General features: G+C 40.1%; 1 protein-coding gene across 1 annotated transcript; it reads left to right on the top strand.

The window, feature by feature from the left end:
- Positions 1 to 1,376: 1,376 nt before the first annotated feature.
- On the top strand, positions 1,377 to 24,681 carry DEPDC1B (DEP domain containing 1B). Its single transcript, XM_035553531.2, has 11 exons — positions 1,377 to 1,550; positions 1,970 to 2,235; positions 8,296 to 8,431; positions 10,289 to 10,416; positions 11,164 to 11,294; positions 13,343 to 13,390; positions 13,817 to 13,957; positions 19,935 to 20,101; positions 21,031 to 21,207; positions 21,895 to 22,080; positions 22,377 to 24,681. The coding sequence occupies exons 1-11, from the start codon at positions 1,503 to 1,505 to the stop codon at positions 22,536 to 22,538; spliced, it is 1,590 nt and encodes a 529-aa protein (XP_035409424.1). The 5' UTR covers positions 1,377 to 1,502; the 3' UTR covers positions 22,539 to 24,681.
- The last annotated feature ends 334 nt before the right edge of the window (positions 24,682 to 25,015 follow it).

Here is a 25,015-nt window from a genome sequence, read left to right as displayed (position 1 = left end):
AAAAGGGTTTGTCTCTTTCTAAAGCTTGAGTGGCACCTATTTTTGCATATTTTTTTTTAACTAGGTACTGATGAAGAAAGACTGCTCTGTAGTCTTGCATGTAACTCATTGCTGGTGCTGGAAGTCCTAGTTTTGGCCCACTATTTTGTAGTTATTCCACCCACCGCAGCAATAGAAAATGCATAAATATGCAGAGGTCAGAACCACGTGGAAGTTTTATCAAAGTAAGAGAAAGGGTGTATGCAGCTGCATTGTAAAAGGAGTGCATCCTACTGCTGAGTGTGAGGGGCCAGACAGTAGTTCGTTGGTCTGGGACCTAGATCAGCACCTACTTCTTCAAACCCTCTGAAGCTTAAGTAGGGTCTGAGAATACACGTGGGCAAAACTGAGCTGCTCAGGCCTCCTTTAAGGAGCCAGGAAAAATGTCCAAGTCTGGCACTTGTGCAGCAGCCAACTGCTTCCACAATTTGAGATTAAGTTTTAATAAGCAGGAGCAGAAACTGGAGATGCTGATCAGTCTGTGGGCTGTCAGCAAGTACTACTTCACAGTCCTGCTACGTTTCTTGCACAATGGTTTAGTTTTCTCTGTGTTATGAAGCATTTGAAGAAAGAAAATGTGTTCTTTCAGTGTGGTGTATGGGTGTATCGTAAGAGGCTGCATATAGTAGTACAGTTACCTGAGTGGCTTCAATAGAAAAGATTTCTGTGATGTAGCCTGTGAGAATCATGCAGTGTGCACCTGGACAGTTACATTTTTTCCTACCTAAAAATTGTATTACTACAGTGGAAAGTGGAGTGCATCATTCAATTAAACCACTAAGTTTACAGTGAACACTGAGAGATAATGAGGGGAAGTGGGTTGGGATGTTGTGTTCCTTAGGTTTGGTGCAGGAGAAATGCTGATATTACTAGCTACTCCTGAGAAACTGAGTCCTGAAATTATCACTTTTTCTGTAAATTAGTGAAAGGACTGTGGTACATCACAATTCTTTATCAAGGTGCTAATTAAACAGATGAACTGATGGATAAATCCATCTTCCATTGCTACCGTTTGAGCGATTGCCAAGCCAACGCCTGGACCCCTGTCCTGAACCATTTTCTGCTCAGCCACAGAAAGGAAAACCGGCAGTTAATGCCCGTTTTGAGAAAAACAAGCCTCCCGCGGGAAGCCGAACCGCCCCACCGACGGGCTCTGTGAGAAGCCGCCTCGCCCAGCAACCGCCATTTCCCCTCCCTGTGTCTGTGTGTGGGGACGGATCCGTTACGCCCAGCCCCGCCCCCTCACCGGGCTATACAAGGGGGCGGGGCAAGGCAGGGTCGGCCTCCACTAATCCGAGGCGGTGGCGCGTGGGTCACGTGGACCAGCGGCTGCCCAATGGGAAAAGGCGGCTCCCGGCAGGCCGGGATTCAAACGGTCGGCGGGCGCGGCGCGTGCGGCCGGTGGTTTCCCTGGGGACGGCGCTGCCCGGCCCGGCCCGGTCCGGCCCGGCCCAGCCGCCCCCATGTCGGCGCGGCTGGTGGGCCCCGGGCCCTACCGCGCCACGCGGCTGGTGAGTGAGGGAGGGAGGGAGGGAGGGAGGGAGTGCCCTCCGGGATCCACTCGGTGCCCGCCCCTCCGCTGCGGGCTCCGGGTTGCCTCTGAGGGGTCTACCTCCCCGCCCAGGGGTGTGTGTGGGGGTCTCCCGGTAGCGGCCGGGAGGAGACTTAAAGCCCTAAGGGGGGGATTCAAAGCCCTAGCTGCGGCTGTAGGTAGCACAAGGCTGTAGATTCCCCTGTTCCCCTTCTTATGTTCTCACATCTCAACTGTTTAAACCATAATTTCACGTTTCAGAGCGCTTGCCAGCACAGGTGATCCAAAAGTATGCGCTTCTGTATTCACATCCGTCTGAATTTTCAGTTCCTTTCGTACAACCAAAATGTTTCCCGTGCAACATTCCCCGTAACGGTTTCCTTTGTTCCCCTTTCCCAGTGGAACGAGATAATTGAACTCTTTCGTGCCGCGATGCCCTTACGGAAGCATCGGTGCCGCTTCAAAAGCTACGAGCGTTGCTTCAAAGCCTCAGAGGCCGTGGACTGTTTACATGAACTACTCGGCTCCAATCAAAACTTTGGCCCTGAAGTGACTCGCAGTCAAACGGTTAAGCTGCTTAAAAAGTTCCTGAAAAATCATGTTATTGAAGATATTAAAGGAAGATGGGGTAAAGAGGACTTTCAAGATGATGGCCATTTGTATAGGTAAGTCTATATATGATGACCCTGCAAAACTTAAGTTTTATGAATACACTAATAACTTTTATTAGTCTTGCAAATATTTTGTGAAATGCTGTTGGAATGGTATCAATTTTTTTTTCCTTTTCCTTCCTGTTAAAGGCATTCATCTTTCCAGTGATGATAAGGGTCAGGTTTAATGTTTGATTTTTATTTTTTAAATAGTTTTAGGGAACTTTTAACTTGACTTCAATTTGATGAATACTAGCAAAAGCTTTTGCAGCTTTTAGAAGGTAGTGACTTCTGTTTGCTGTTGATAGACATCAGGTTTGTTGGTGACTGAAACCATGTGTGAAAAAGGTGCTGCTGAAAGTCAGGATGACACTAAGCACCCAACCCCACCCACTGCTACTCTGTGCTATGTTTCCATTTCTTCTAAGAGAAGAGAAAGACATCTGCATTTAAAAGTTATTCATAACAATGTTTTTTTTGTATGCCTTGGGTCATCAATGTATCCTTTAGATAAGATATTTTTTGAAACTGAGAAATTTTTATTTGCTCATGTTCAAAGGAGATTGTTTAACCTTGTTACTTGTAGTTTGTCAACAGAGGAAAACAATTTTATTTGCGATGAAAGCTTAGCGTTGGAGGCTGTTCTCTGATCTCTTATGACTTCAGTTAAGGCTTGGGTGTTAAGAAGTTGCAGGTTCCAAATTTGTACCTTCTGATGTTGTCCTGTTTAGTAATGTTAAAATTAGCATTAGCCTGAGCATGGGTGTGTCACTTACGTTGTGATGATTCTTTTGAGGTAGTGGGAGCTCTCTTCATGCAGACCTATAAGGAAAATAGGTAAGCAATAATGATACGCTTCTACTTGTTAGTCCTCTTCTTACAGAATTTTTGTGTTGATATTTTGTAATGAATTTTTTATACCTATTTCTTTTAACCTAATACATGGAAAAACATGCCTTTCATTTCATGTAAAGACAGATCCTTGTTTTGATTTGCGATCTCAACTAATCTGTTTGCAAAATGATGCCTAAGCTTTTTTGCTTTGCTGTACAGCTGTGCTGTGCCATTGTTCATGAAATTGTTCATTTAGCTCCACAAAGGGGAATTCAATGTAATCAATAATAAAGGGAAATGTTAAATTCTGAAATTTGACATTCAACTTCTAAGGACCCGGTGACTTGTAAATGGAAAATATTTTGACAAGTTCATCCAAGAAAGTCTCTTCCTAAGTATCTACAAATGATACGCTGCTCATGAAGTTTGTGAGCTGAGAATGACTGCAGGCTGGGTGAGGACTCTGTTAAGTATTGTGTGTTGTCCTCTTCTTAAACTTTCTTCTGGCCACCTGTTTATGGCTCCTGTAGGAGGGATGGTGCAGGTAATCATTGACTAGTTGAGGCTGGAAGACAGGTATAGAGAACAAGCTGTAGGGACTCTTAGATCTGAACTTCAAGCTGGAGTCAAAGGTTAAATGTGAAGGTGTGGGCTTCTAGCTGGTTTAAATAGAAATGGAAAAGCAGCTGTCTCTTCTCTTAAGCTACAGATCATCTTCTGCTGGGAAGATGATCAGAGGGTAGTAGCATAAAAATGCTGAGAGTGAGAGAACAGAGATTGATATCACATCTCTCAGAGTACTGGTTTGGTGGTTCTAGGGATTATGTTCATGAAATGGAATAGAAAGACTGCAAACTTGGTTCTAAGGATAATTTCAGGTGTCTATTTGAGCAGCAGCGCTGAGGAAGGAGCAGCGTTTTGAAGAAACACAGGAGAAGAGGAGAGTAAGGGGAGGGCACAGGTTGCTGGTTATACAAACTGTTGTTGCTTGTACAAACAATCCTTTGGTTGTTTGTACAAACAATTCTTATTGGTTGTACAAACAATCCTTTAAAAGAAGAATGGAATACTTTCATTTAAAGCCACATTTGATGTGGAAACAGTAGGATAAATGAATAATAATTGATGTCCTCTGGTGTTTTATGTTGGTACTGGGCGATAGACTGATTCTAAGCTTATCTTGGATCTTATGAATTCGAGCTTTAGCTTTTATTTTCTCAGAGAGCTTTCACAAGCTTTGCTTTACTGGACTTGTCAGTCTCCTGTTACTTCTAATACTTGCTCCCAAGTAATGGCATAATCTGTGAAGATGCACTCTAATCCTTTCAATGTCCTCCAGTCCATCCTACATAGGAGCCATATTCCTTATGGATTTTATCCTCCAGGTGAGGACTGTTGGTTAGCCACCAACATTCAAACTGTCCTCAAATCGGAAGAAGCTCAGGGAAAGCAGTGTACAAATAAAACCTTAACTTAAAACATTCAAATATAAGTCTGCTTGCAGGTGAAGAAATAAAAGAACTACCTATTTATTCTGTTTATGCTAGTATTCTGGCATGTCTCCTTCCACGATTAGGTCTTTATGCAAGCTGTGCAGAGCAAATCTTTTCTCATGCAGTACAATGTACCTTCCATTTTTTCTGAAACTTTTGAGGGCTCTGTTCCTATTTGTTTTTGCTACCCTGAGTAAATTAGGAACAAGTACATTGTGAGGAGAAAGTTTAGAGACTACTGTGAACCTATGGGTTGTACCGTGTGGGGGATGCAAATATAGCTTTTGTAGACCTGGTGGCTTCCTTTGATCTTTTTACCACAGCATAGGTTTCATCTACTGATAGCTTATGTTTTGGTGTGAAGTGTGTTTTATTCTTCCTACCAGTGTTCTATATCAGATTCTGTAAACTGATAAATGTGTGACACAAACAGAACATTCTCATACTTGTGTTGGACATTACTAGCTTTTCATTCAAAATTGAAAAGGTGGCAGTCTGACATTTTGAATATTAAGGTGTCCTGCAAACACAGACTCAGGGTTTTCGCTGACCATCACTTCCTTTTCCTTCTCCCATCCCCCAGTCTTTGAATGACAGAAAAGCAGTGTGTGTTCTGAAATATTAAAATGATTAGTCACTGATAGAACCCATTCTGATAAGTCTGTTACTGGTTTGGTGTACTTCCTAGCCTACTCCTGCTCTCTGTTCTTTATCTGCACAGAGGTGTTGTGTTTTATCTTTAAAAAAAAAAATGGCGCTATACATGTTGAATATTGTTTCCTTTCTTCCCAGACTTTGACTCCCTTTTGTCAAAAAATTTTTTTTCTGAATTTATATTTATATGTACAGCTGTATTTTGCTATATATCTACATTCTGTGTAATGGTTGGTGGTGTTTTTTTGTAATATAATCATGACTTATTCAAATTTTGTTCATTTCTCCTTTGTATTTTCAGCCATGACTTCTATGAGCTGGCTGTAGGCGTTGGGTGAATTATCTCTATGCCTTTCATTTTATTTTATATTCTGCTATTAGACTAAACTCTATAAAGAGAGCTCTTTGGTGATAACTACCTTAACTTTTTTATCGTCAAAAGGCAACTAAGCCACTAACTGAACAGTTATTTATTTTTAAAATAAATTTGTATACCTTTCATGCATTTTGAATAGAAGCCAGCTTTTTCTCCACTGCCCATGATGCATAAATAAAATATGTAGGATACTCATATTTTTGATCTTTGTATGTTTAAGTATTAAAACATGCTTTTTTCCTATTTTTGGAGCTAAACATCAGTCTTCCAGAATGCTTGTACTCATGTATTAAATGTCCTGGCAGCTCCCTCTGGTGGACATCCCCAATGTTAATTTTTTAAATGCATGTCTCACCATGTTCTAAGTAGAAATGCAAGGAGCTTTCAGTTCTGTTGGTAATCCTTACTCTTTAAAGCTTGATGTGCTCAACATCTTTTCTATAAATTTCTATGGTAATTGACTGTAACTGCAATTGTACTCTGCAGAGTTGTGTCATTGGAAACAAGGTAGTTAAATCTTTCCTTAATTTCTTGTGTAACTGTAGTTGTCCTCTATTATTCACTCCATAGAAAACATAAAACAGATTTTGCCAAATGTTTGTTTGCATGAGAATGTTAGAAAACTATTAGATGTGAGTGAGAAAAGTATTATGGCTTCTAAAATAAGTGAAGGCTGTCTGTGAGTCTGACCTACTGGCTCAGTGTAGTCTATAAGAATGATATGTTACAGTTTTGGAAGCTTTCAGGCTTTACATTTCTTGAAATCAAAGCAATTGTATTAAAATCAAAAGGATCAGTACATGTGCACTGCTAGTAAACCTCTGGGAATTCATCTGTGGCATTTGTTACACCATCAACTCAAGGTTAGTTGACATTGCCTTTACTCTAGACTCAAACAAGTAGCTTTATTTCTTCCTTCTCTAGACTTATAAAACTAGTATTGCTGGTTGAAAAACATGTCAGTCTTGGAATGCTCCCCAGGTATTAGCTCTTACCTATTGTTCTTCTATTAAACATAAAACCAGAGGCTTTTCATTGGGTGTCCAAAAGCTTGGCTCTATCTGCACCTTGCTGTCATACCTGAAAAGGAGGAATGCACATACTTTTCTGGTTGTAAGAACTCGTTCCTTTACTGATGATTCTTTGAGGAATTGGGGTAGAAAGTGACAAAGCTAGAAGTTAATTTTAACTTGAAGGGAAAGAGGAAACTACTGAGAATACTGTAAAGCAAAGGAAGAAGGCAACAGATGTTACAGCCTTAAGCTCTAACAAATAATTGTTGAAAAAATAGTTAACGCAGCTGAACATCTTCTGCAATGTACTTTTAAAAGACAAAGTAAATTTCCAGGATTGGCATAAGATGCTTCCTACCCTCCCTCAGGGTTTGTTGTGATACCTCCCTGTGATACAGAGATTTTCTTGAAGAGCTTTGTTGAACATAGCAAATGGGCTCAGTGTTGCGTAGTCAAAACCATAAAGAGTTTGACCCATGCAGTATATTGCTACTGGACTAATAAAACTACAAGACAAATCTAATTGGAAAACTAATAGAATGTTGGAACTGCCTTGAGAGGTGGGGTTAAACTTCAGAGAGAATTTGAGCATTTCTTGAGCGTGGGAAGCTTTCTGTTAGGATATGAATGTGTGCTACGCAGTGGTGTACAGGCTCTTGTTGCCTTAAGCACCCTTTACATTCTGATCAAGGGAATGAAGGAGGCAGAAGCAATTTCTTGAAGCACAAGGAAACTCAGGATCTAAAACGTAGAAGTGCAGGTAAATGAGATCTGCTTATGAAGAATGTTATGAAACATTTTTCTTTCTGATGTGTTGCCATTTATTCCTTTGTATGTGCTCTTGCCTAGTTTTGCAGGTAATTTAATTCTGGTCAAGTTGAAGATGTGGCTGAGTTTAATGTGATTTGGAGTTTTTTTTTTTTTTTCCCCAATATCTGCAAGAGCTAGCTTAGGTTTTTCTGCCAATTTCAAGGCGTTTCTTGAATTGCCTTTAATGGTGAATGAGCTTCCTGCACAAACAGCTGGAAAAATACTCCAGAACTGCTGGATATGGTCTTCGCATAGAAAGCATGTAGACACAGAAGAACATGGTAATGTGGACAAAACTTTGTGTAGACACTTGCACGCATTCTAATTAAATCAAAGTGTTAATCAGATGACTTAGTTATCATAGAATGGTTTGGGTTGGAATGGACTTTAAAGACCATCTAATTTCAATCCCCCTGCCATGGGCAGGGATACCTCCCACTAGACCAGGTTGCACAAAGCCCCATCCCGCCTGGCCTTTACTTACTTGCTTTAGGACACGCATGCTAGCAGTGCACATGACATGAGGGAAATCTATCTACAGCTTTTTCAGCAGAATCAACAACTTCTAGTGAAGACCAGGGTCAGTTGTTGAGTATAGGCAGCTGGTGTTATTTGAGACACGCTGGGATATCAAATGTCCACCCAAGTCTTTCAGATATGTCATGGGCTGTACAAGGGACTTGAACTACTCTGGAGCAGCACAGGGAGGCCAAATGAGACATTTTAAGATGTCTGAACTTTTATTCAACACCTGTCTTCAGGCAACTAAGTTGCATTGTGCATCTCTAAGGCTTTTGCTGTGTTTACACATGTGAAGGTCTAGTACATGGTTTTGCATTAATAAATACTGAACAGTGTGGAGTTCAGAAGCTTTAAGAGTGTTCTCCAATTACAGATTTCCTCCTTCCTCACCTCTGAAGCCATACCCAAAGAAACCTTCATTTGGAAAGGAAGTCATTAAATTTCCAGACTGGAATGAAACAAAGGTTGGCGTTTCCCAAGAACACATCCCGGTGAAATCTGTCACAATGGTAAGATATCCATTTTTCATTTCCTCAGACATATGCATGTCTGGAAAGCAATTTCAACCAATGATTTCTTCATTGTGACACAAAATATTTGGTTATAGATTTAAATGTAAAATGCTTTTATTTTAAATGTACGTGAAGTGAAAGTTGTTCTTAAGTATTTGCTGAGGATGTTGGTTTTACGTTTTCTTTCTGCTACAGACTGTAATGTCCTTGGCATCCTAAATTCAGCACGGTTGCATTTGCCAATGTGTTTACCTCTCAGTGTGCTCTAATTCCAGTAACACATCTAAGCATCTGTTATACTACAAGACAAAATAGTTCCTTTAATGTCACCTACAATGTAACTCCTATTCAAATTCTTCATGTAGCAGAATATATACAGTATTAATCCCTTTCTAGCTACTGTGAAGTTGCTGGTGACTCAATTTCCTTTTTTTTTTTTTTATAAGGAGTATATTGTGGCTAAGGAGAAGTTGCCCTAGCTTTGTTGTCAGCCTTTTTTGAGCTTGGAAAATCATTGTACTCTGTATTCATTTGGTTTGATCCAGCTTTTGCAAAGTTATTGGAAAAAAATTTGCTTTTATAAGTAAAATAAAATTGTATCACTTCTTACTAATTTGACATCCTAAAAGTATAGGCCTCCTGAGTTACCTTAGCTCTGAACTTTTCTTCCAGTGTACATTGAGTGTTCACATCCTTTTTGTAAACTGCTGGGACATCTTTGATAACTCTGGCCTTTTTATTAATGCTGTTCAGTGTAGGGCTTTAGCTTTGGATTTCTTGGAGATCTGTTTGGAAAAGTAGTTCCTACCATTCTGCTGGACGTCTAGAGGTCCTGAATAAACGTCTGTTCCCTGAAAAGGATTATTGCCCTGATAAGAGTTAGCAAAGGTCTGCCAATCTACATCTGTCTTGGATGTGACAGCATGAAATCTGGCATAGCTCAAAAGCATATTCATTGGCAGATTTGGTTAATACAGAGGACTCTAAGAAATTGTGGCAAAGGAATAAGGTTGCTTCTGCTGGCTGCCTTATAAAAAAGGTGTACCTTCCAGTAGAAGGGTGAAGTGGAAAGGTAATTGAAAGTGGTTTAAGCAAACCATAAATTGCTGCAGCATCAATCAGAGCACTTATTGTCTACGTGTGAATTGATAGACACGGACCTGGGTACTGAAATACTGATATGGAAAGCCAGATATTAGTTTCAGAGGGTGTTCTTTCAAACTAGCTCTTGTCTGTCACTTCATGACACGACTAGTGGTTGGAGTAATTAGGCGTGTTCCTGGAGTGCATTTTGTGGCTTAGTTGTAATCACAAGGAATACTGTTAATGTGATCTAGGATGGTTGTGATGCAAGTCAAAGCACAGTAACTGGGAATGATCCAGAGCACTGCTTTAAGGTATGTTGCTGACATAATTTGTATTGTATGTGTACACATTGACACACTGATGACAATCTTCAAGCTTCAGGCTGGGATCTGATTGCTGAGTAAAGGACAAGTAGTCACACAGGCTTTCATTCTTGTTTTTACATTCCTCTTATAATGGTGGAATGGTAGTTGAAAACAAGTGACTTGAACTAGTTTTAATCAGGGCCAGGTTCTGAAGAAAGGACTAGGTGCTATTGACATGAGTTTTAATGGTCAGTGATGTGATTTTTCAGCTTTGGAGAAGTTATATAAAAGAGAAAAGATGTTGCACATCTATGAAACCTAAATACTTGCATTCTGGAGGTTTTGCTAGAACTTAAGAATAACTAGATCACTAGTAATAGGAAACATGCTCTACCACAAATGTTATACTGTTTAATATTTGAAAAATCATCAGCTAATGAGAAGTGTTTTTTTCTGATTTTAGAACTCTGAAATGTGGTACAAGCGTCACAGTATAGCTATAGGGGAAGTACCAGCATGCAAACTTGTTCTCCGCAGGGAGTTAACACAAGCAAATATAGAAGAGATATGGAAGTCCATGACTTTGTCACGGTGAGCATTTGTAGAGTAGGACTGTATAGTATGCAATAGTCTTGTCTGTCTTCTCTAGCAGTACTTGTAATTTCATCCACTGACATTTCATTAATGCCATTAAAGTCACAGTGGCTAGACTAACTATACCACCTGTTATTTGTCTATCAAATTCAGCAGATAACTTCCACAAGGAAACTGTTTAATACCTTCAGAATTTTTCTTTCCTGTTGTAGTATATAAGTCCTTTTATTGTGTTGGCTTGTTTTGTTTAATCACATTTTCGTTAATCTTTTTCTTTTCATGAAACTGAATCACTCTTGTATGGGTATGATACCATGACACCATTTAATGACAAGTATAATACTTAATATAAGAAACATAATATCTGAGTACAGAAGGCTTTGAGATATTTGTTATACTCTTCAGAATGAATATCTTATGCAAAATTGAGGGCTTTAATTTAGAATATTTTTTTTCCTCCTGCAAAAATATACATTAGCTATTTTTACACCACAGTTGAGTCTTTACTAATGTGTTCTTTTTATCTAGGCTTGGCACACCATATCTGTAACAAACCTGATCTGGTGCAGTAGGATAGAAGTTTAAATGATTGGAGAATAGATGTCTAAATTCTCTATCCTCTACATGTTTGTGACTAAGACAATTAATGGAAAGAATACCCTTTCAAAACTATATATTGTAATACTTTGTTTACCTCTTTCAGATCAGATGATGTACATACTATGTGCTTATATATTTTTGCAGGCTACAAAAGGTCTTGGGTTTGAATTCTCTGGATGAAGTGTTGGACACAAAGCTTGTGAATTCAAAGCATATTGTCCAAAATGCATACAATGTCAATAAGCAAGGCATCGTCACTTTAGAAGACAAGTCAAGTGAGTATTTTAGAAATTTTCACCTTTTTTATATTGTAGTTTATTAGTTTAAGGAAAGAAACAACATTAATTCTAATCTATACTAACATGTAGCATCTTTAGATGTGGTCATACAAACATACTAGAGTTTTTACTGACTATGCTATTGTCCAAATAACAAGGATCAGTGTTTATTCTTCTGTATTTACTCCTGAACATATCCCTGCTTTAGTAATTGTATTAGATTTATGTGGCAATGCATTGGTAGCAGAGGAGCTACCAGGGTGTCCGGTGAGAGCACAGCCCAGCAGCTGCCCCATGTTAGACAAGAGCTGGCTCCAAAAGGTTCCTGCTACTGGCCAGAGCTGATCCAGTGAGTGACACTGATTGGGCCTCTGGGAGAACAGATTTAGGAAAGGGAGAGGAAAAAAAAAAAAAACCAAACTGCTGTGCTACAGCAGCTTGGAGAGTGGAGTGAGAACCAGCAAAACAACCCCACAGACACCAAGGAGGTGGTGTAGGTGCTCCAAGTGGTGTAGCAGAATTTCTCTGGCAGCCTGTAGTGGAGAGGCCCACGGTGGAGCAGGCTGTCCTCCTGCCCACCATGGTGTACCACAGTGGAAGAGATTTCCACACTGCAGCCCATGGAGGTGCCCTTGGTGGAGCATGAGGTCTAGTGGGAGCGGCTGCCTATGGGGGACCGATGTAGTAGTCCATTACTGAAAGATGGACCCTGTGGCGCAACCCATATTGAAACGGTTCTTTAAGAGCTGCTGCTTGTGGGAAGCCCACATCGGATCAGTCTGGGTAGGACAGCATGCCTTGTGAGGGACCCCATGGTGGAGCAGAAGGAGAGTCAGGGGCAAGGAGCGGCAGAGACAAAGCAGGACTGTTGCCCCTGTTCCCCTGCCCCACTGTGTGTGTGTTTGGGGGGGAAGAGGTACGAAAAGGTGAGTGGATGGGGAGAAAAGTGTTTTTGACTTTTCACTGCTCTAGTCTGTTATTAGCAATAGACAATAAATTACATTAATATCCCTTAATCTGAGTCTGTTTTGCCTGTGATGGTAATCCATGAGCAATCTCCCTGTCCTTATTTCAACCCTTGATCCCTTTTCCATTGTATTTTTTCCTCCTTTTCCTTTGAGGAGGGGGAGTTAGAGAGCCATGTGGTTAGCTTAGCTACTTACCAGTGTGAAACCACCGCATCAGCATTGAAAGAAGATGAAAGAGCAGTGAGTTTTCACTTTCAAGGGTAGGGATATTTTTCATCTGAAGCTGGCTTTGTCAAGTTAGGCTGAAGAACTCTAACCTTGTATGGAGTGTATGAAGTCTAACCTGAATTGGAGTGTCTACATGAAGGCAATACTTAGTAAAAACTGAGAAAGCATCAAAATACACACAGGAGCTTAGAACTTTTCATTTTTGAGCTTTCAGTCAACATGTTTTGAAACTAGTACCAAGTTTAAAACTACTTTGCTTATCAGGGAGAGATGAAAGCACTTCTGCTGTGATAGGTTACTGAAAATATTACCACCTTGTTTTCCACAAGATCTGTAGCGAAGTGACGTATCACGTAGGAATCTGACTTGGTTTGTGGAAGTAAATGACTCTAGAGCATATACAAGTCCATTTTCCAAACAATTGGAGCACTTCAAGATACTACCTTCCCCTTGTCAGAAATGACAGAACTGAATGTGCGAGTGCTATTCATTGTCTTCAGTGCTAAATAAGCAATTTATTGTAATGCAGCAGTGAAGGTGCGGTTTGAAGGCACTTGGCTAACTTTTTACAAGGCACAGTAAGGATTTGCTATGTGATTGGTTTTGCTGATTGAGCTGTACAAGCAGTAGTGTAACTGATACTGAGTACTGAAAGTTCCATAGTATAGATCCAATTCAAATTGTATGATGAAGATATTTGTATATTCATGAATAATATGGTTTTGCAATCAATCTACTTATAGAAATAACTTAATGAATTTTCAGTTTCACTATTATCTTAGAATTTGTTTAACAAGTGTCTCAGATTTATTTAACCTTTTCATTTATCTGTGCTTTTCCCCTATGCAGAGGACCTACCTCACTGGATATTGTCAGCAATGAAATGCCTAGCAAATTGTAAGTAAATGGGAAAATTGTAAGTAAAACGGAAAAATATTAAAAGCCCATTAAAAAATCAACTGAACTGACTGTTCCTTTACCACTTCATCATATATAATTTATATTCACATTCAATATTTTCTCTGATCCTGGCCTTGAAAGCAAAGCTGGAAAAGAATATTGAGTGTATTTTCTCCTGACAATGCAGTTTATTTCCATGAAATGTATAAAGATTCTAGTCATGTTATTTCATACCTACTCATATTTTTTTTGTGTACTTTCACTAGATCTATTGGAAATATATGGAAAAAGTTATTTTGAATAGTTTGTCTAAGCTTTTGTTTTGTTTTTCTGATAGAATTTGCATTTATATGGTCTGGAATAGAAAATACCGACCAGGTTGGTAACTGCAAATTAACTGTCTTTTTCTCTTTGTTTTTTTAGGGCCAAGCTGCTCAGATTTGAAGCAGCCTACATATTCAGGATTTGAAAGAGATGTCTTCAAAACTATATTGGACTACTTTGGCCAGATGAAAGAACCGCTTCTTACATTTAATTTTTTTGATATTTTTGTCTGTGTGTTAGGTAAGTGGTCCTGGATTTAACAAAAATATATTCTTTTGAATTAACACCCTAAGCCCCCTGAGATACAGTAAGTATGAAAATATTAGATTACATTTTATGTTTGTGTTTCAGGAAAGAACAAATTCTGCGTTCAAAAGTAAACATACTTTGTAGCATGCCATTTTTTCTGAGCTTTTATAGTAATCGGGGGATAACATTGCATTTAATGAACTTTGGTGTTGAAAAAAGAATTCAGAATAAGTACATTGACTAATTGCTAAGGTTATATACCACTCTTTCAATAAGTACAGAGACTTGTCAGTTACTGTTAAAATGGTTTGCTTTTTAGAATTTAGTATTTTAATACTTTGTTAGTACCTAGTTGACAATCTCGCTTCAAATTGAATGCAGTTTCTTTTCTTTGACTTTCATCTTAGACAATGGATACTCTTGGTAATATCCTTAATTCTTTCTAGCCTACTTTGTTTGCTTTGTTTAGGTTTATTTAGCCGATAGAGGGAGGTCAAGAAGACAACTTGGCTTCCTGTCATGGAGCCTAACTTTCCTTTTTGCACTCAAAACTGCTTGGAATTAGCAGTAAGAACGCAAATAAGGGGCCCAACTTAAATGCCTCTATACAAATGCATGTTCTGGAGCCCCCAGCACAAGAAGGATGAGTGTTAGACGCACTTTTAGAGTGGGTCCAGAGGAGGGCCACAAAGATGATCAGAGGGCTGGAGAACCTCTCCTACAAATAAACACTGAGAGAGCTGGGGGTGTTCAGCCTACAGAAGTGAAGGTTCCAGGGTGACCTCTCTGAAATTTTTCAGTTTGAAGGGACTTGTAAAAAAGATGGAGATCAACTCTTTGCTCAATCAGATAATGACAGGACAAGGGAGAATCATTTTAAACTAAAAGAGGAGAGATTTAGATTAGAGGTTAAGAGGAAATTCTTCCCTCAGAGGGTGGTGAGGTACTAGAACAGGTTGCCTGGGGAGGTTGTGGATGCCCCATCCCTGAAGGTGTTCAAGGCCAGGTTAGATGAGGCCCTGGGCAACCTGATCTAGTGGGTGGTATCCCTCCCTATGGCAGGAGAGTTGAAACTTGGTGATCTTTGAGGTCCCTTCCAAACAAAGCCGTTTGATTCTACAAAATGCACATAGTATGGGCAGTAAATAAGATGCACTGGAGGTGTGCACAGCTGGGCTGTGATCTTATTGGCATCGGAGATGTGGTGTTATGGCTCCCATGACTGGAGTGTTGGAATGGAAGGATACAGACTCTTTAGGAAGGACAGGCAGGGGAGATGAGGAGGGGGTGTTATCCTCTGTCAGTGACCAGCTGGAGCTCATGGAGCTCTTCCTGGGGATGGATAAGGATCTGCAGAGAATTTGTGGGTCAGGATTAAAGGGAGGGCAGGGACAGGTGATGTTATAGTGGGTGTCTGCTACAGGCCACCTGACAAGGAAGAAAAAGTGGATGAGGCCCTCTATAGACAGACAAGAGCAGCCTCACATGCAAAAGGCCAGGGCCTCATGGGGAACTTTAAAAACTTATCTGTTGGAGGCGCAACACGACAGGGCTTCAATGATCCAGGATGTCCCTGGAATATGTTGATGACAGCTTCCTTCTCCAAGTGATAGAGGAGCTAGTGAGGAGAGGTGCTATGCTGGACCTTGTTCTCACCAACAGGGAGGGACTTGTGGGAATGCAATGATCAAAGGCAGCTTAGGCTGCTATGACCATGAAATGTTGGAGTTCAAAGTCCTTAGGGCAGTGAGGAGTACGCAGAGAGCCTACAACCCTGGACTTCAGGAGAGCAGACTTTGGCCTCTACAGGGATCTACTTGCTTGAGTACTGTTGGATAAAGCACTGGGAAGAGGGGCACGAGAAAACTGGTTAATAGTTAAGAATCACCTCCTCCAAACTCAGGAATAATGCATCCCAACACAGAGGAAGTCAGGCAAAAATGCTAGGAAGCCTGTATGGATGAAGAAGGAGCTCCTGGCCAAACTTAAACACAGAAAGAAAGCTTACAGAGGGTGGAAGCAAGGACAGAGTCCAGGAGGTATTATCTGAGCAGACAGGGATAAGGTTAGGAAAGATGAAGCAGTGATATTAAATCTGGCCAGGGCTGTCAAAGCTAACAAGAAAAGCATCTATAGGTATGTCAGGAAAGGAAGACTAGTGAAAATGTGGGCACTCTCAAGAAGGAAACAGGAGACTGGGTTACATGGGACGTGGTTACCTGTGATATGGAGAATACTGAGGTACTGAATGACTTCTTTGCCTCAGTCTTTGCTTACAGGTTATCTAGCCACACTATCCAAGTCACAGAATTCAAAGGCAGGGACTGGGGAAATGAAGAACTGCCCACTGTAGGAGAAGTTCATGTTCAGGATGAGCTAAGGAACTTAAAGGTGCACAAGTGCATGGGATCTGATGAGATGCATCTGAGGGAACTGGTGGGTGTAGTGGCTAAGCCTCTGTCCGTCATATTTGAGAAGTCGTGGCAGTCTGGTGGAGTTCTCAGGGATTGGAAAAGGCAAAACATAACTCCCATTTTTAAAAAGGGAAAAATAAGAAGACTCAGGGAATTGGAACTACAGGCCTGTCAGTCTCGCCTCTGTGCCAGGCAAGATCATGGAGTAGATCCTCCTGGAAAATGTGCTAAGGCACACTGAGAACAGAGGTCACTGGAGAGCCAGCATGGCTTCATGTCAGCAACAGCAAATCATGTCTAATAAATTTGGTGACCTTCTGTGACAGGATTACAGCATTGGTGGATAGGGAAGAGCAACTGATGTCATTTACCTGGACTTGTGCAAAGAATTTGGTACTGTCTTACACAACATCCTTGCCTCCAAATGGGGGAGAGATGCATTTGACAGATGGAACACTGTGGATAAAAAGAATTGGCTGGATGGTCACACTTTGAGTTCTGCTCAACAGCTTGATATTCAAGTGGAGACCAATGACAAATGGTGTTCCTCAGGGGTCTGTGATGGGACTGATATTATCTTTGTCAGTGATGCGGACGGTGGGATTGAGGGTATCCTAAGCAGGTTTGCCAATGACACGAAGTTGTGTGGTGCGGTCAACATGCTGGAGGAAAGGGACGTCATTCATAGGGACCTGGACAGACTTGAGAGGTGGGCATGTGAGAACCTCATGAGGTTCAACGAGGCCAAGTGCAAGATCCTGCATCAGGTCCAGGCAATCTCAAGCACAAATACAGGCTGGATAGAAAATGGGTTGAGAGCAGCCCTGAGAAGGGCTTGGGGTTATTGGTTGATAGGAAAAATGAACATGAGCTAGCAATGTCTACTTGCAGCCCAGGGTACAGATGGCTTTCTGGGCTGCATCAAAAGAACCGTGGACAGCAGGGGGAAGGAGGACATTGTCCCCGTTCCTCTGCTCTTGTGAGACCCTACCTAGAGTACTGTGTTGAGCTCTGAGGCCCCAGCAAAACAAGGACATGGACTCATTGGAGTGAGTCCAGAAGCAGGGTCATGAAGATGATCAGAGGGCTGGAGCACCTCTCCTGTGAAGACAGGCTGAGGGAGTTGGGGTGGTTCAGCCTGGAGAAGAGAAGGCTTTCCAGGGAAACAGTACAGCAGCCATCCAGTACCTAAAAAAGGGCCTACAGGAAAGCCGGGGAGGGACTCTTTGTCAGGGAGTGGAGTGACAGGACAAGGGGGAATGGCTTTAAACTAACAGAGGGTTGGCTCAGATTAGATCTAAGGAAGAGATTCTTTACTGTGAGGGTGGTGAGGCACTGGCATAGATTGCCCAAGAAGCTGTGGATGCCGCATCCCTGGAAGTGTTCAAGGCCAGGCTGGAAGGGGCCTTGAGCAACCTGGTGTGAATGGAGGTGTCCCTGCCCATGGCAGGTTGGAACTGGGTGATCTTAATGGTCTCTTCAAACCCAAACCATTCTATGAAGTAAAAGATGAAAATACATGACTTATTTTGCTAACAAGGTTATCTCTAATCACTTGCATTATTTCTTCTGAGACTAGACCTGGGTTTCTTGGTTGGGGGAGGAGGGGTATTCTTTCTGAGCTCAGCTGAGAGAAAGAGGAGAGTTTGGGGTTCTGCCTAATGTATAATACAGTCTTCACTTAGCAGTAAGGCAAAGTACAGACCGTTATGAAGCTTTAGGTGGATGTAAAGGATAATGCATACTGCACAGTACTCCTGTATAAGTGTCGGTGGTGGCTTGCTAGTACTGAGTGCTGCCTCTGAAGCAGTATTTGCTTAGCAACCTGTGCATATACAAATCATGGAGAAACAGGTCTGTATCTGTGACTGTACTTTTTAATGTAGCATGACTTTCAAAACCAGCGATAATTCTCAGTCATAAATCTATGTGCAAGAAATAAAAAACAAATGCTGCAGTTGAGAAAAAAAACAACTGCTGCACAACAGCAGCTGGGACAAAGGAGTGATAACCAGCCCTGCAGCCCCCCAGGTGAGTGCAGCAGGAGGGCAGGAGGTGCTCCAGGCACACTGCAGCAGTTCCCCTGTGGCCTGTGGAGAGGCCCCTGGTGGAGCAGGCTGTCCCCCTGCAGCCCATGGGTCCCACACGGAGCAGATCTCCACGCTGCAGCCCCCCCATGGAGGAGCCCCCGCTGGAGCAGGTGGATGTGGCCTGGAGGAGGCTGCGGCCCATGGAGAGCCCCCGCAGGAGCAGGCCCCGGGCCGGAGCTGCAGCCCGTGGAGAGGAGCCCACGCAGGAGCAGGGGGTCTGGGAGGAGCTGCCGTCCATGGGGGACCCATGCTGGAGCAGTTTGCTCCTGGGGGATGGACCCCATGGCACAGAGCCATGTGGGATCAGTTCTTGAGGAGCTGCTGCCTGTGGGCAGCCCCCGCAGGCTCAGTTTGGGAGGGACAGCATCCTGTGGGAGGGACCCCAAGTGGAGCAGGGGCAAAGAGTGACTGTGAGGGAGTGGTGGAGGAGAAGCATCAGGGACTGACTGCAGCCACCATTCCTCTGGACTGCTTAGGGGAAGGACATAGAGGAGAATGGATAGAAGGGCAGGAAAATGTTTTTGGTTTGCTTTTAGTTCTCACTGCTCTAGTCTGTTAGTAGTAGGCAATAAATTGCATTAATCTTCCTTATGCTGAGTATGTTTTGCCTGTGACAGTAATTCATAAGTGATCTTCCTGTCCTTATTTCAAGTCTTATCTTTCCATTGTATTTTCTCTTCCTCTTCCTTTGAGGAGGGGGAGTGAGAGAGCCATGTGGTGGAGCTTAGCTAGCCATCAGTGTGGAACCACACAGTCAATCAGATGTTTTTCTCCTGACAGCTGTTCTAATCCGATACTAGTTCTATTTAAGCAAATGTCTAGTAGATGCTTCTTTCACTGAGCCTTGGAATGAGCCTTAGAAACCCAAAAGAGGATGATATTTTGAAGCTAAAACCTATTTATAGGTGCATAAACTACCTCCAGATTTTACTATATGTATCCAATCTTCAAATTTATCTTGTGTGCTTACATTCTATGTTTTTCTCAAGAGTTTAAGTAGAATTAGAACACAAATTTAACTTATAAAGGTCTGGGGGATGTATCATCATTGGTGTTAATGAAGTATGAGCACATGTTTTGTTTGGGTTCACAGGTTGTTGCACCAGACAGCTATTTTTATACAGTTGCTACATCTGTGCATATATCTCAGCCATATTCAGATGTCAGTGTCATAAATAAGCAAAGGATGAACTAAAATATTGTAGCTCATATCTGCTAGTATCTACAGCTTTGGGTTATGATAATTAATATTTTCTAGTGTATCGGAATGTAGTCTTGTGAATACTTAAAGTGAGTAGTGTGAAGTGAGTCCAGTTCTAGGAATATATTTCTAGACTCTTTGGGGAGTGGAGTTGTGAATATGTGGGGAAGGAATTTAGAGATGGATTTGAAAGTGCTGTATTAAATTTTATGGAAAATCATAATTGAGAAATGTTGCCATATTTCCTGATCCTGATAAACCAGGTCTGTTGCAAAAACACAGCAAGGCTGTAGAAGCTCTTCAAATATCTTGTCTCCTGCTGCCACCAGAAAATCGGAGGAAACTACAGCTGTTAGTGAGGATGATGGCAAGAATTAGCTTTAACCAAGATTTGCCACCTCTTTCTGAATCAGTGAGGACCAGAACCTTGGTAAGTATAGTGAAAGGCAAAAAGTTGGACAAGGCTTTTGAAAAAGCACAGATAAAACATTCTTACTAGAGAGCATGTACAAAATACAGCTTGCTTATTTGATGAATAGTTTTTCTAGTCTTTCTGGCTAACTTTCAAGTCTTCTGCATGGAGTAGGACAATAAAACTTGGCTGGAGAGCCAGTCCTTAAAAATCCTATAGTAGCATTCATAAATCCAAATTTGCTTCATAGCAATTAAGAGTTTAATAATGAATGGTATTTGATTAAAATAATTAAATTATTTACTGCAAAAGTTATAATTTAATCAACTTTAAATTGTATTTGATTAAAATAATTACATTATAATCTAAATGTTATTTTTAGAAGTGAATCCTTTACAATCCTTTACAAGTACTTTGTATTAAGTTTTAATTTAGTGGTGTCATCTATGACACAAGACAGAACAACTTGTGTGCTGGCTGTGCTTAAAAGGTTAAGTGACTGGTGCATAGCCAGAAGACTTGTAACTGAACCCTTTGGTATGAGATTACATGTAGTAAGCTGGATGTGAAGTTTGGATTTGAAAATAATGGCATCAAGTCTTCCTTCTGGTGTGCAACTTCTATTCAATTGCTGTGTTAAAATCTTGAAAATATCGTTGCCCTATCTAAATGGAAAAGCCACGTGGAATGCCTATTTGATGAAGTCTTGAGAATAAAATGGAATTCAGCCATTGTATGCCAAAAATCAAGAGTTAGATTATGTTTATGGGGCAAGAGCCATTTTCAGTCCACTCAGCATCTCAGTACATAATGCTCTTTTTTTACTGATGCATTGGAAGCATGGTAAGTATAGTGCTGTTAACCTTTTTTAAAAAGATCTCTTTTTTTAAAACAACCTATTTTTCTCTATAAACAGAAAAATATACAATAATGATGTTTTTTTCCAGATGGTTCAGGCATTTTCCCGTTGCATTCTTTGCTCTAAAGATGAAATGGACTTGGATGAACTGCTTGCTGCTAAACTAGTATCTTTTCTCATGGACAATTATCAAGAGATCTTAAATGTTCCTTCTTCCTTGAAGTCGTCTATAGAGGAACATGTTGTACATATCCAAAGAGTCCAAGTAGGTGTCAAGTAGAAAAAATAAAAAAAAACTTTGTGCTTCTGTGCTTACGCTTTCTGGTCTTCAGTTGATCTTACAGATCAACAAGACAGATCTAACGCTTTGTTCTCTCTCTGCTAGCATTTGAAGAGCTAATTAATTCAGACTGCTGATACTCAATCATAACAACATATTTAAATGAAACTATGCTGATCCTGAATGACTCTGACTAAAAGACAAGAACTCTTAAATATGTTCCCATCTTGGTGGTCTTGGTCTGCATCATCTTCTCCAGGAATGGAATCCCAATCTTCCAGAGCCATCCATACTTGCTCAACTTTTTTATAACTTTATTTCTTTTTCCTGATACCATATTTTTTGTTTAAATCTGCTTTTTAGTTCAGCCTTCCAAGTTTTCTTAATGAAATAGTTAGTTATTTGTAACTTTTTCAGAGTTACGTGGACTTCCGTTGTATCTTGTTTTTTTGACTTGCTAGCACTCGCTCAAATAGTGCAGGAGATAAGTAGAATTTATTGTCTTTTCTCCTTTTCCATTTAATGTCTGTGAATAACATTTAATGACTTTAATGGCCATATATGACTTTAATGACCAAAATGACTTTAATAGTCCGTAAATGATGGACAAATTGATTAGGCCGGTTTTTGCAAATTTGTTGCAGAAAACAGCTCTTTTCCCTCTTTTTACAGATAAAATACACTGGAGCTGACACTGATGCAACTTTTCCTGCTTCATCTTTTTGTCACCAAATCAGCACAGATGAGTTTGAATACCAAAGGGCTACTGGCTCTCAAGAACCACTGGCAGCTTTATTGGAAGAAATAGCAATGAACAAAGAAATATCTGTGAAAGACAAGAAGAAGAAGCTCAAACAAGTAAATAGTTCCTCAGTCTTTACAGAATTTTTAAAATTTCTTTATCAAGACTTAGGTGTAAAGTATGCAAGAGAAATATTGAGGCTTAAAATAGTAGATAATCTTGGGCAGTTACTGCTGTTTAATTGTTTTGAATAGAGGTACTGTAATGAATCAAGCCATATTGGAAAATATCAGTTAATTTTCCGTATAGAGAGTCTGATAGAGGAATTTTCTTGCTCTGTAAATGGAGGTGACATTGTTTAATATGCCAAGTGTGAATGAATTTTTCATTTTAAATTAATGTGTTTTTCTAGTTTCAGAAATCTTACCCTGAAGTGTACAGAGAACGATTTCCTACCCCTGAAACTGAAGCAGTACTATTTCATGAAAAATCTAAACAGAAACCACCAATTCTGATGTGGGCCTTAAAAAAGCCTTTTCAACCATTTCACAGAACCAGAAGTTTTCGGATGTGAACGGTTTATAATACATCATCGAACTGAGTCAGAACATATCAATCGATCTCATGCAAAAGGAGCCTAAGCAGCATGTAATTAACTCATTAAAAAAAAAAAGTACTGGGGATACTATTGAGACTGTTTAAAAAAAAAAAAGGTCAAAAGAAGAGGAAAGTATTGAGGAGTTAGGAATGTGAACCAATATCAGTATTTTTGTAAAACACTTTAAAAATATTTTGTATTTTTTAAAAAACTTGATGATTAATTTACATGGGTGATAAGGTACACTTGCTGTAGTTTGACCATTTCAAGGTCTAAATGTATTTGTGTAATGTTGTTGTTAGTGAGCAGCATTTTTTCCTGAAAATGAATCTCTTATGTAAACTAGTTTGCCTTTGTTCACGCGTAGCTTGAGAAATTCATATTCTGTACAGAATTGAATAAGTATGAAACACTGGATTTTTTGATAATGTGTACGCTAGCCTAGTGTTCTTAATATGTAAGGTTTATTTCAGAAAACTGTAAAGACTCATTCTTAATTTTAATTCTTATGATGCATTATAGCTTGACCCAACTCCTGTTGAAGTTCCATGGATTTCGCTATTGCAGACCTAGTCTGTTAATCAACCCAGTCCTTTAACTATTTTCCATAACTCTTACTAAATATTGCTGGACAAAATTGGATGCCAGTCCAATAGAACACATTTTATGAGAAAAATCTGAAGCCTTACATTTCTTAGTTTAATGATTTCATTTGTTTTACATTATGAAACCTACTGCACTGTGTATACCTTGATTGTGACAGCATCTCTGAGCTATTAAAGCATTAATGTTTTCAGGTATTTACTTAGTGATAGTTTCAGGTTATCCATTAGAGTTCTAAAGAACAATATTTCGTACCTAACTGAATGTCACAAAGCTTATGCAGTAGAGAAGATAGCTGACATCTCAACAATTATGTCTGAAATTCTAATAAGCAGCAAGGTGATTATTGTGGAATGAAACAGTGAGCATTTTCTCTTTGCTAACCCCCTAACCAGTCAATAAGCGTTAAGATGTATATTGTGAGGTTGCTAACTTAGCAGACTGCAGTATTTCTCAGGTATAGTGCTTTTGATGAACAGCGTTTGTTTCCATGATCTGCCTTCATACTTGGAGTTCATATCAGTAATCATTGTTTAAACAAAAGTGATACAAAATAACTTTGTTCTTGTTTGATATTAAGAAAATATTAATATTAAAAGTAGTCTGAGGCCACTTCTTACCTTTTGTTCTAGGTCTCTGAAGGTGATGTAACTTCATAAATTTGTGATGGCTTGCTGTTTATGCTTATCTGCAGTTATCTTAGACTGACTAGACTACTTGTATAATCATTTGGTTACAACAGTAATGCATGAAGCATAAGAACAGCTATTAGGAAAGTGTCTTGCTTAAAAATGAGGAAGCCAACTCTAAGTCACCTGCCATTTGCTCATAACTGCAGAGGAGAGGTAGGAAGTAATCTCACTGCTTGCTGATAAGCCTTCTAGTGTCACATTGAATGGTTTCCCCACTGTTCCACTCCTACTACTCATATAGCCATCTTTAGCCTGTTTTAAACAGCAATTAGTGTTCACTCATTAGTTTCCAGTAGTAGAAGTTGAAGATATGACACATTTCTGTGGGTCAACTGCACTTGTGTAGAAGGCTGCTTGAAAGCTAGCTGAGAGAAGACTGACCTTGATTCACTGTCTAAGAAAAAAACACAACACTTTATCTCCCTAAGCTATAGTCAATAGAAACTTCAGTTTTCATATTAATGTTCTCAGGAATTTAACTTTTACTGCTGTATTAAAACCCTTCAGTGTCTTGATGTTGCCAAGACTGAACAACCTGAGATCTATTAGGTTTATTTCCCTTGAACTGTGAGGCCAGACATTCTTTGGCTTATCTCAGTGGCTGTTTACTGAAGAGGCTCACTAAATTAAGTCTTAGCAGGCACCCTTTTTAAACACAGCAGGTGGAAGACTCAAAGGTAGATGTTGTTGGTTTAGTTGCTTTTTCTTCCTATTTAAGGATGATAAATTCATGTTTGTCATCTAAGAGCATTATCTTAAATATCCACTTGTAAGTTCATATGTAAAGAGGAGCTAATTTGTCATTAGATTTGGACAATGTACAAAAATTAGATTTGGACAGTACTAAAACTTATACTGTAATGAAATTAGGTGTCATGTTACTGTTAGGATTTTTAGACAAGAACCAGAATCTTGAGTTTAAAGGTTTTCTTTTATTTTATATTTTGGTTTGGTTTTGTATTTATTCTTTAGCTATGCTAAGTTTTGCCCCAACAGAGCAATCCCTTTTCCTCCAGCATCACCTTGACCATAACTTTTTTCCTGACCTATTACTTCCTACTGATTCTACAGCTGTGAAAGCTCTGCTCAATCATTTCCTAAAAGAGGTAAGAAAGTATTAATCTTCCTTTCTTGGGAGGGGAGCTGGGACTTCGCTCA

The sequence above is a fragment of the Cygnus atratus genome, chromosome Z (genome assembly GCF_013377495.2).
Source record: "Cygnus atratus isolate AKBS03 ecotype Queensland, Australia chromosome Z, CAtr_DNAZoo_HiC_assembly, whole genome shotgun sequence".
Classification (NCBI taxonomy): domain Eukaryota; kingdom Metazoa; phylum Chordata; class Aves; order Anseriformes; family Anatidae; genus Cygnus; species Cygnus atratus.
This window is presented reverse-complemented; position numbering and strand designations above follow the sequence as displayed.

Excerpts from the sequence above, each read along its gene's own strand:
- DEPDC1B (XM_035553531.2), top strand. The coding sequence starts at position 1,503 with ATGTCGGCGCGGCTGGTGGGCCCCGGGCCCTACCGCGCCACGCGGCTG. Across the intron at positions 2,236-8,295 it reads GATGATGGCCATTTGTATAG|ATTTCCTCCTTCCTCACCTC; the intron begins GTAAGTCTATAT and ends CTCCAATTACAG. Across the intron at positions 13,958-19,934 it reads TATTTTTGTCTGTGTGTTAG|GTCTGTTGCAAAAACACAGC; the intron begins GTAAGTGGTCCT and ends CTGATAAACCAG.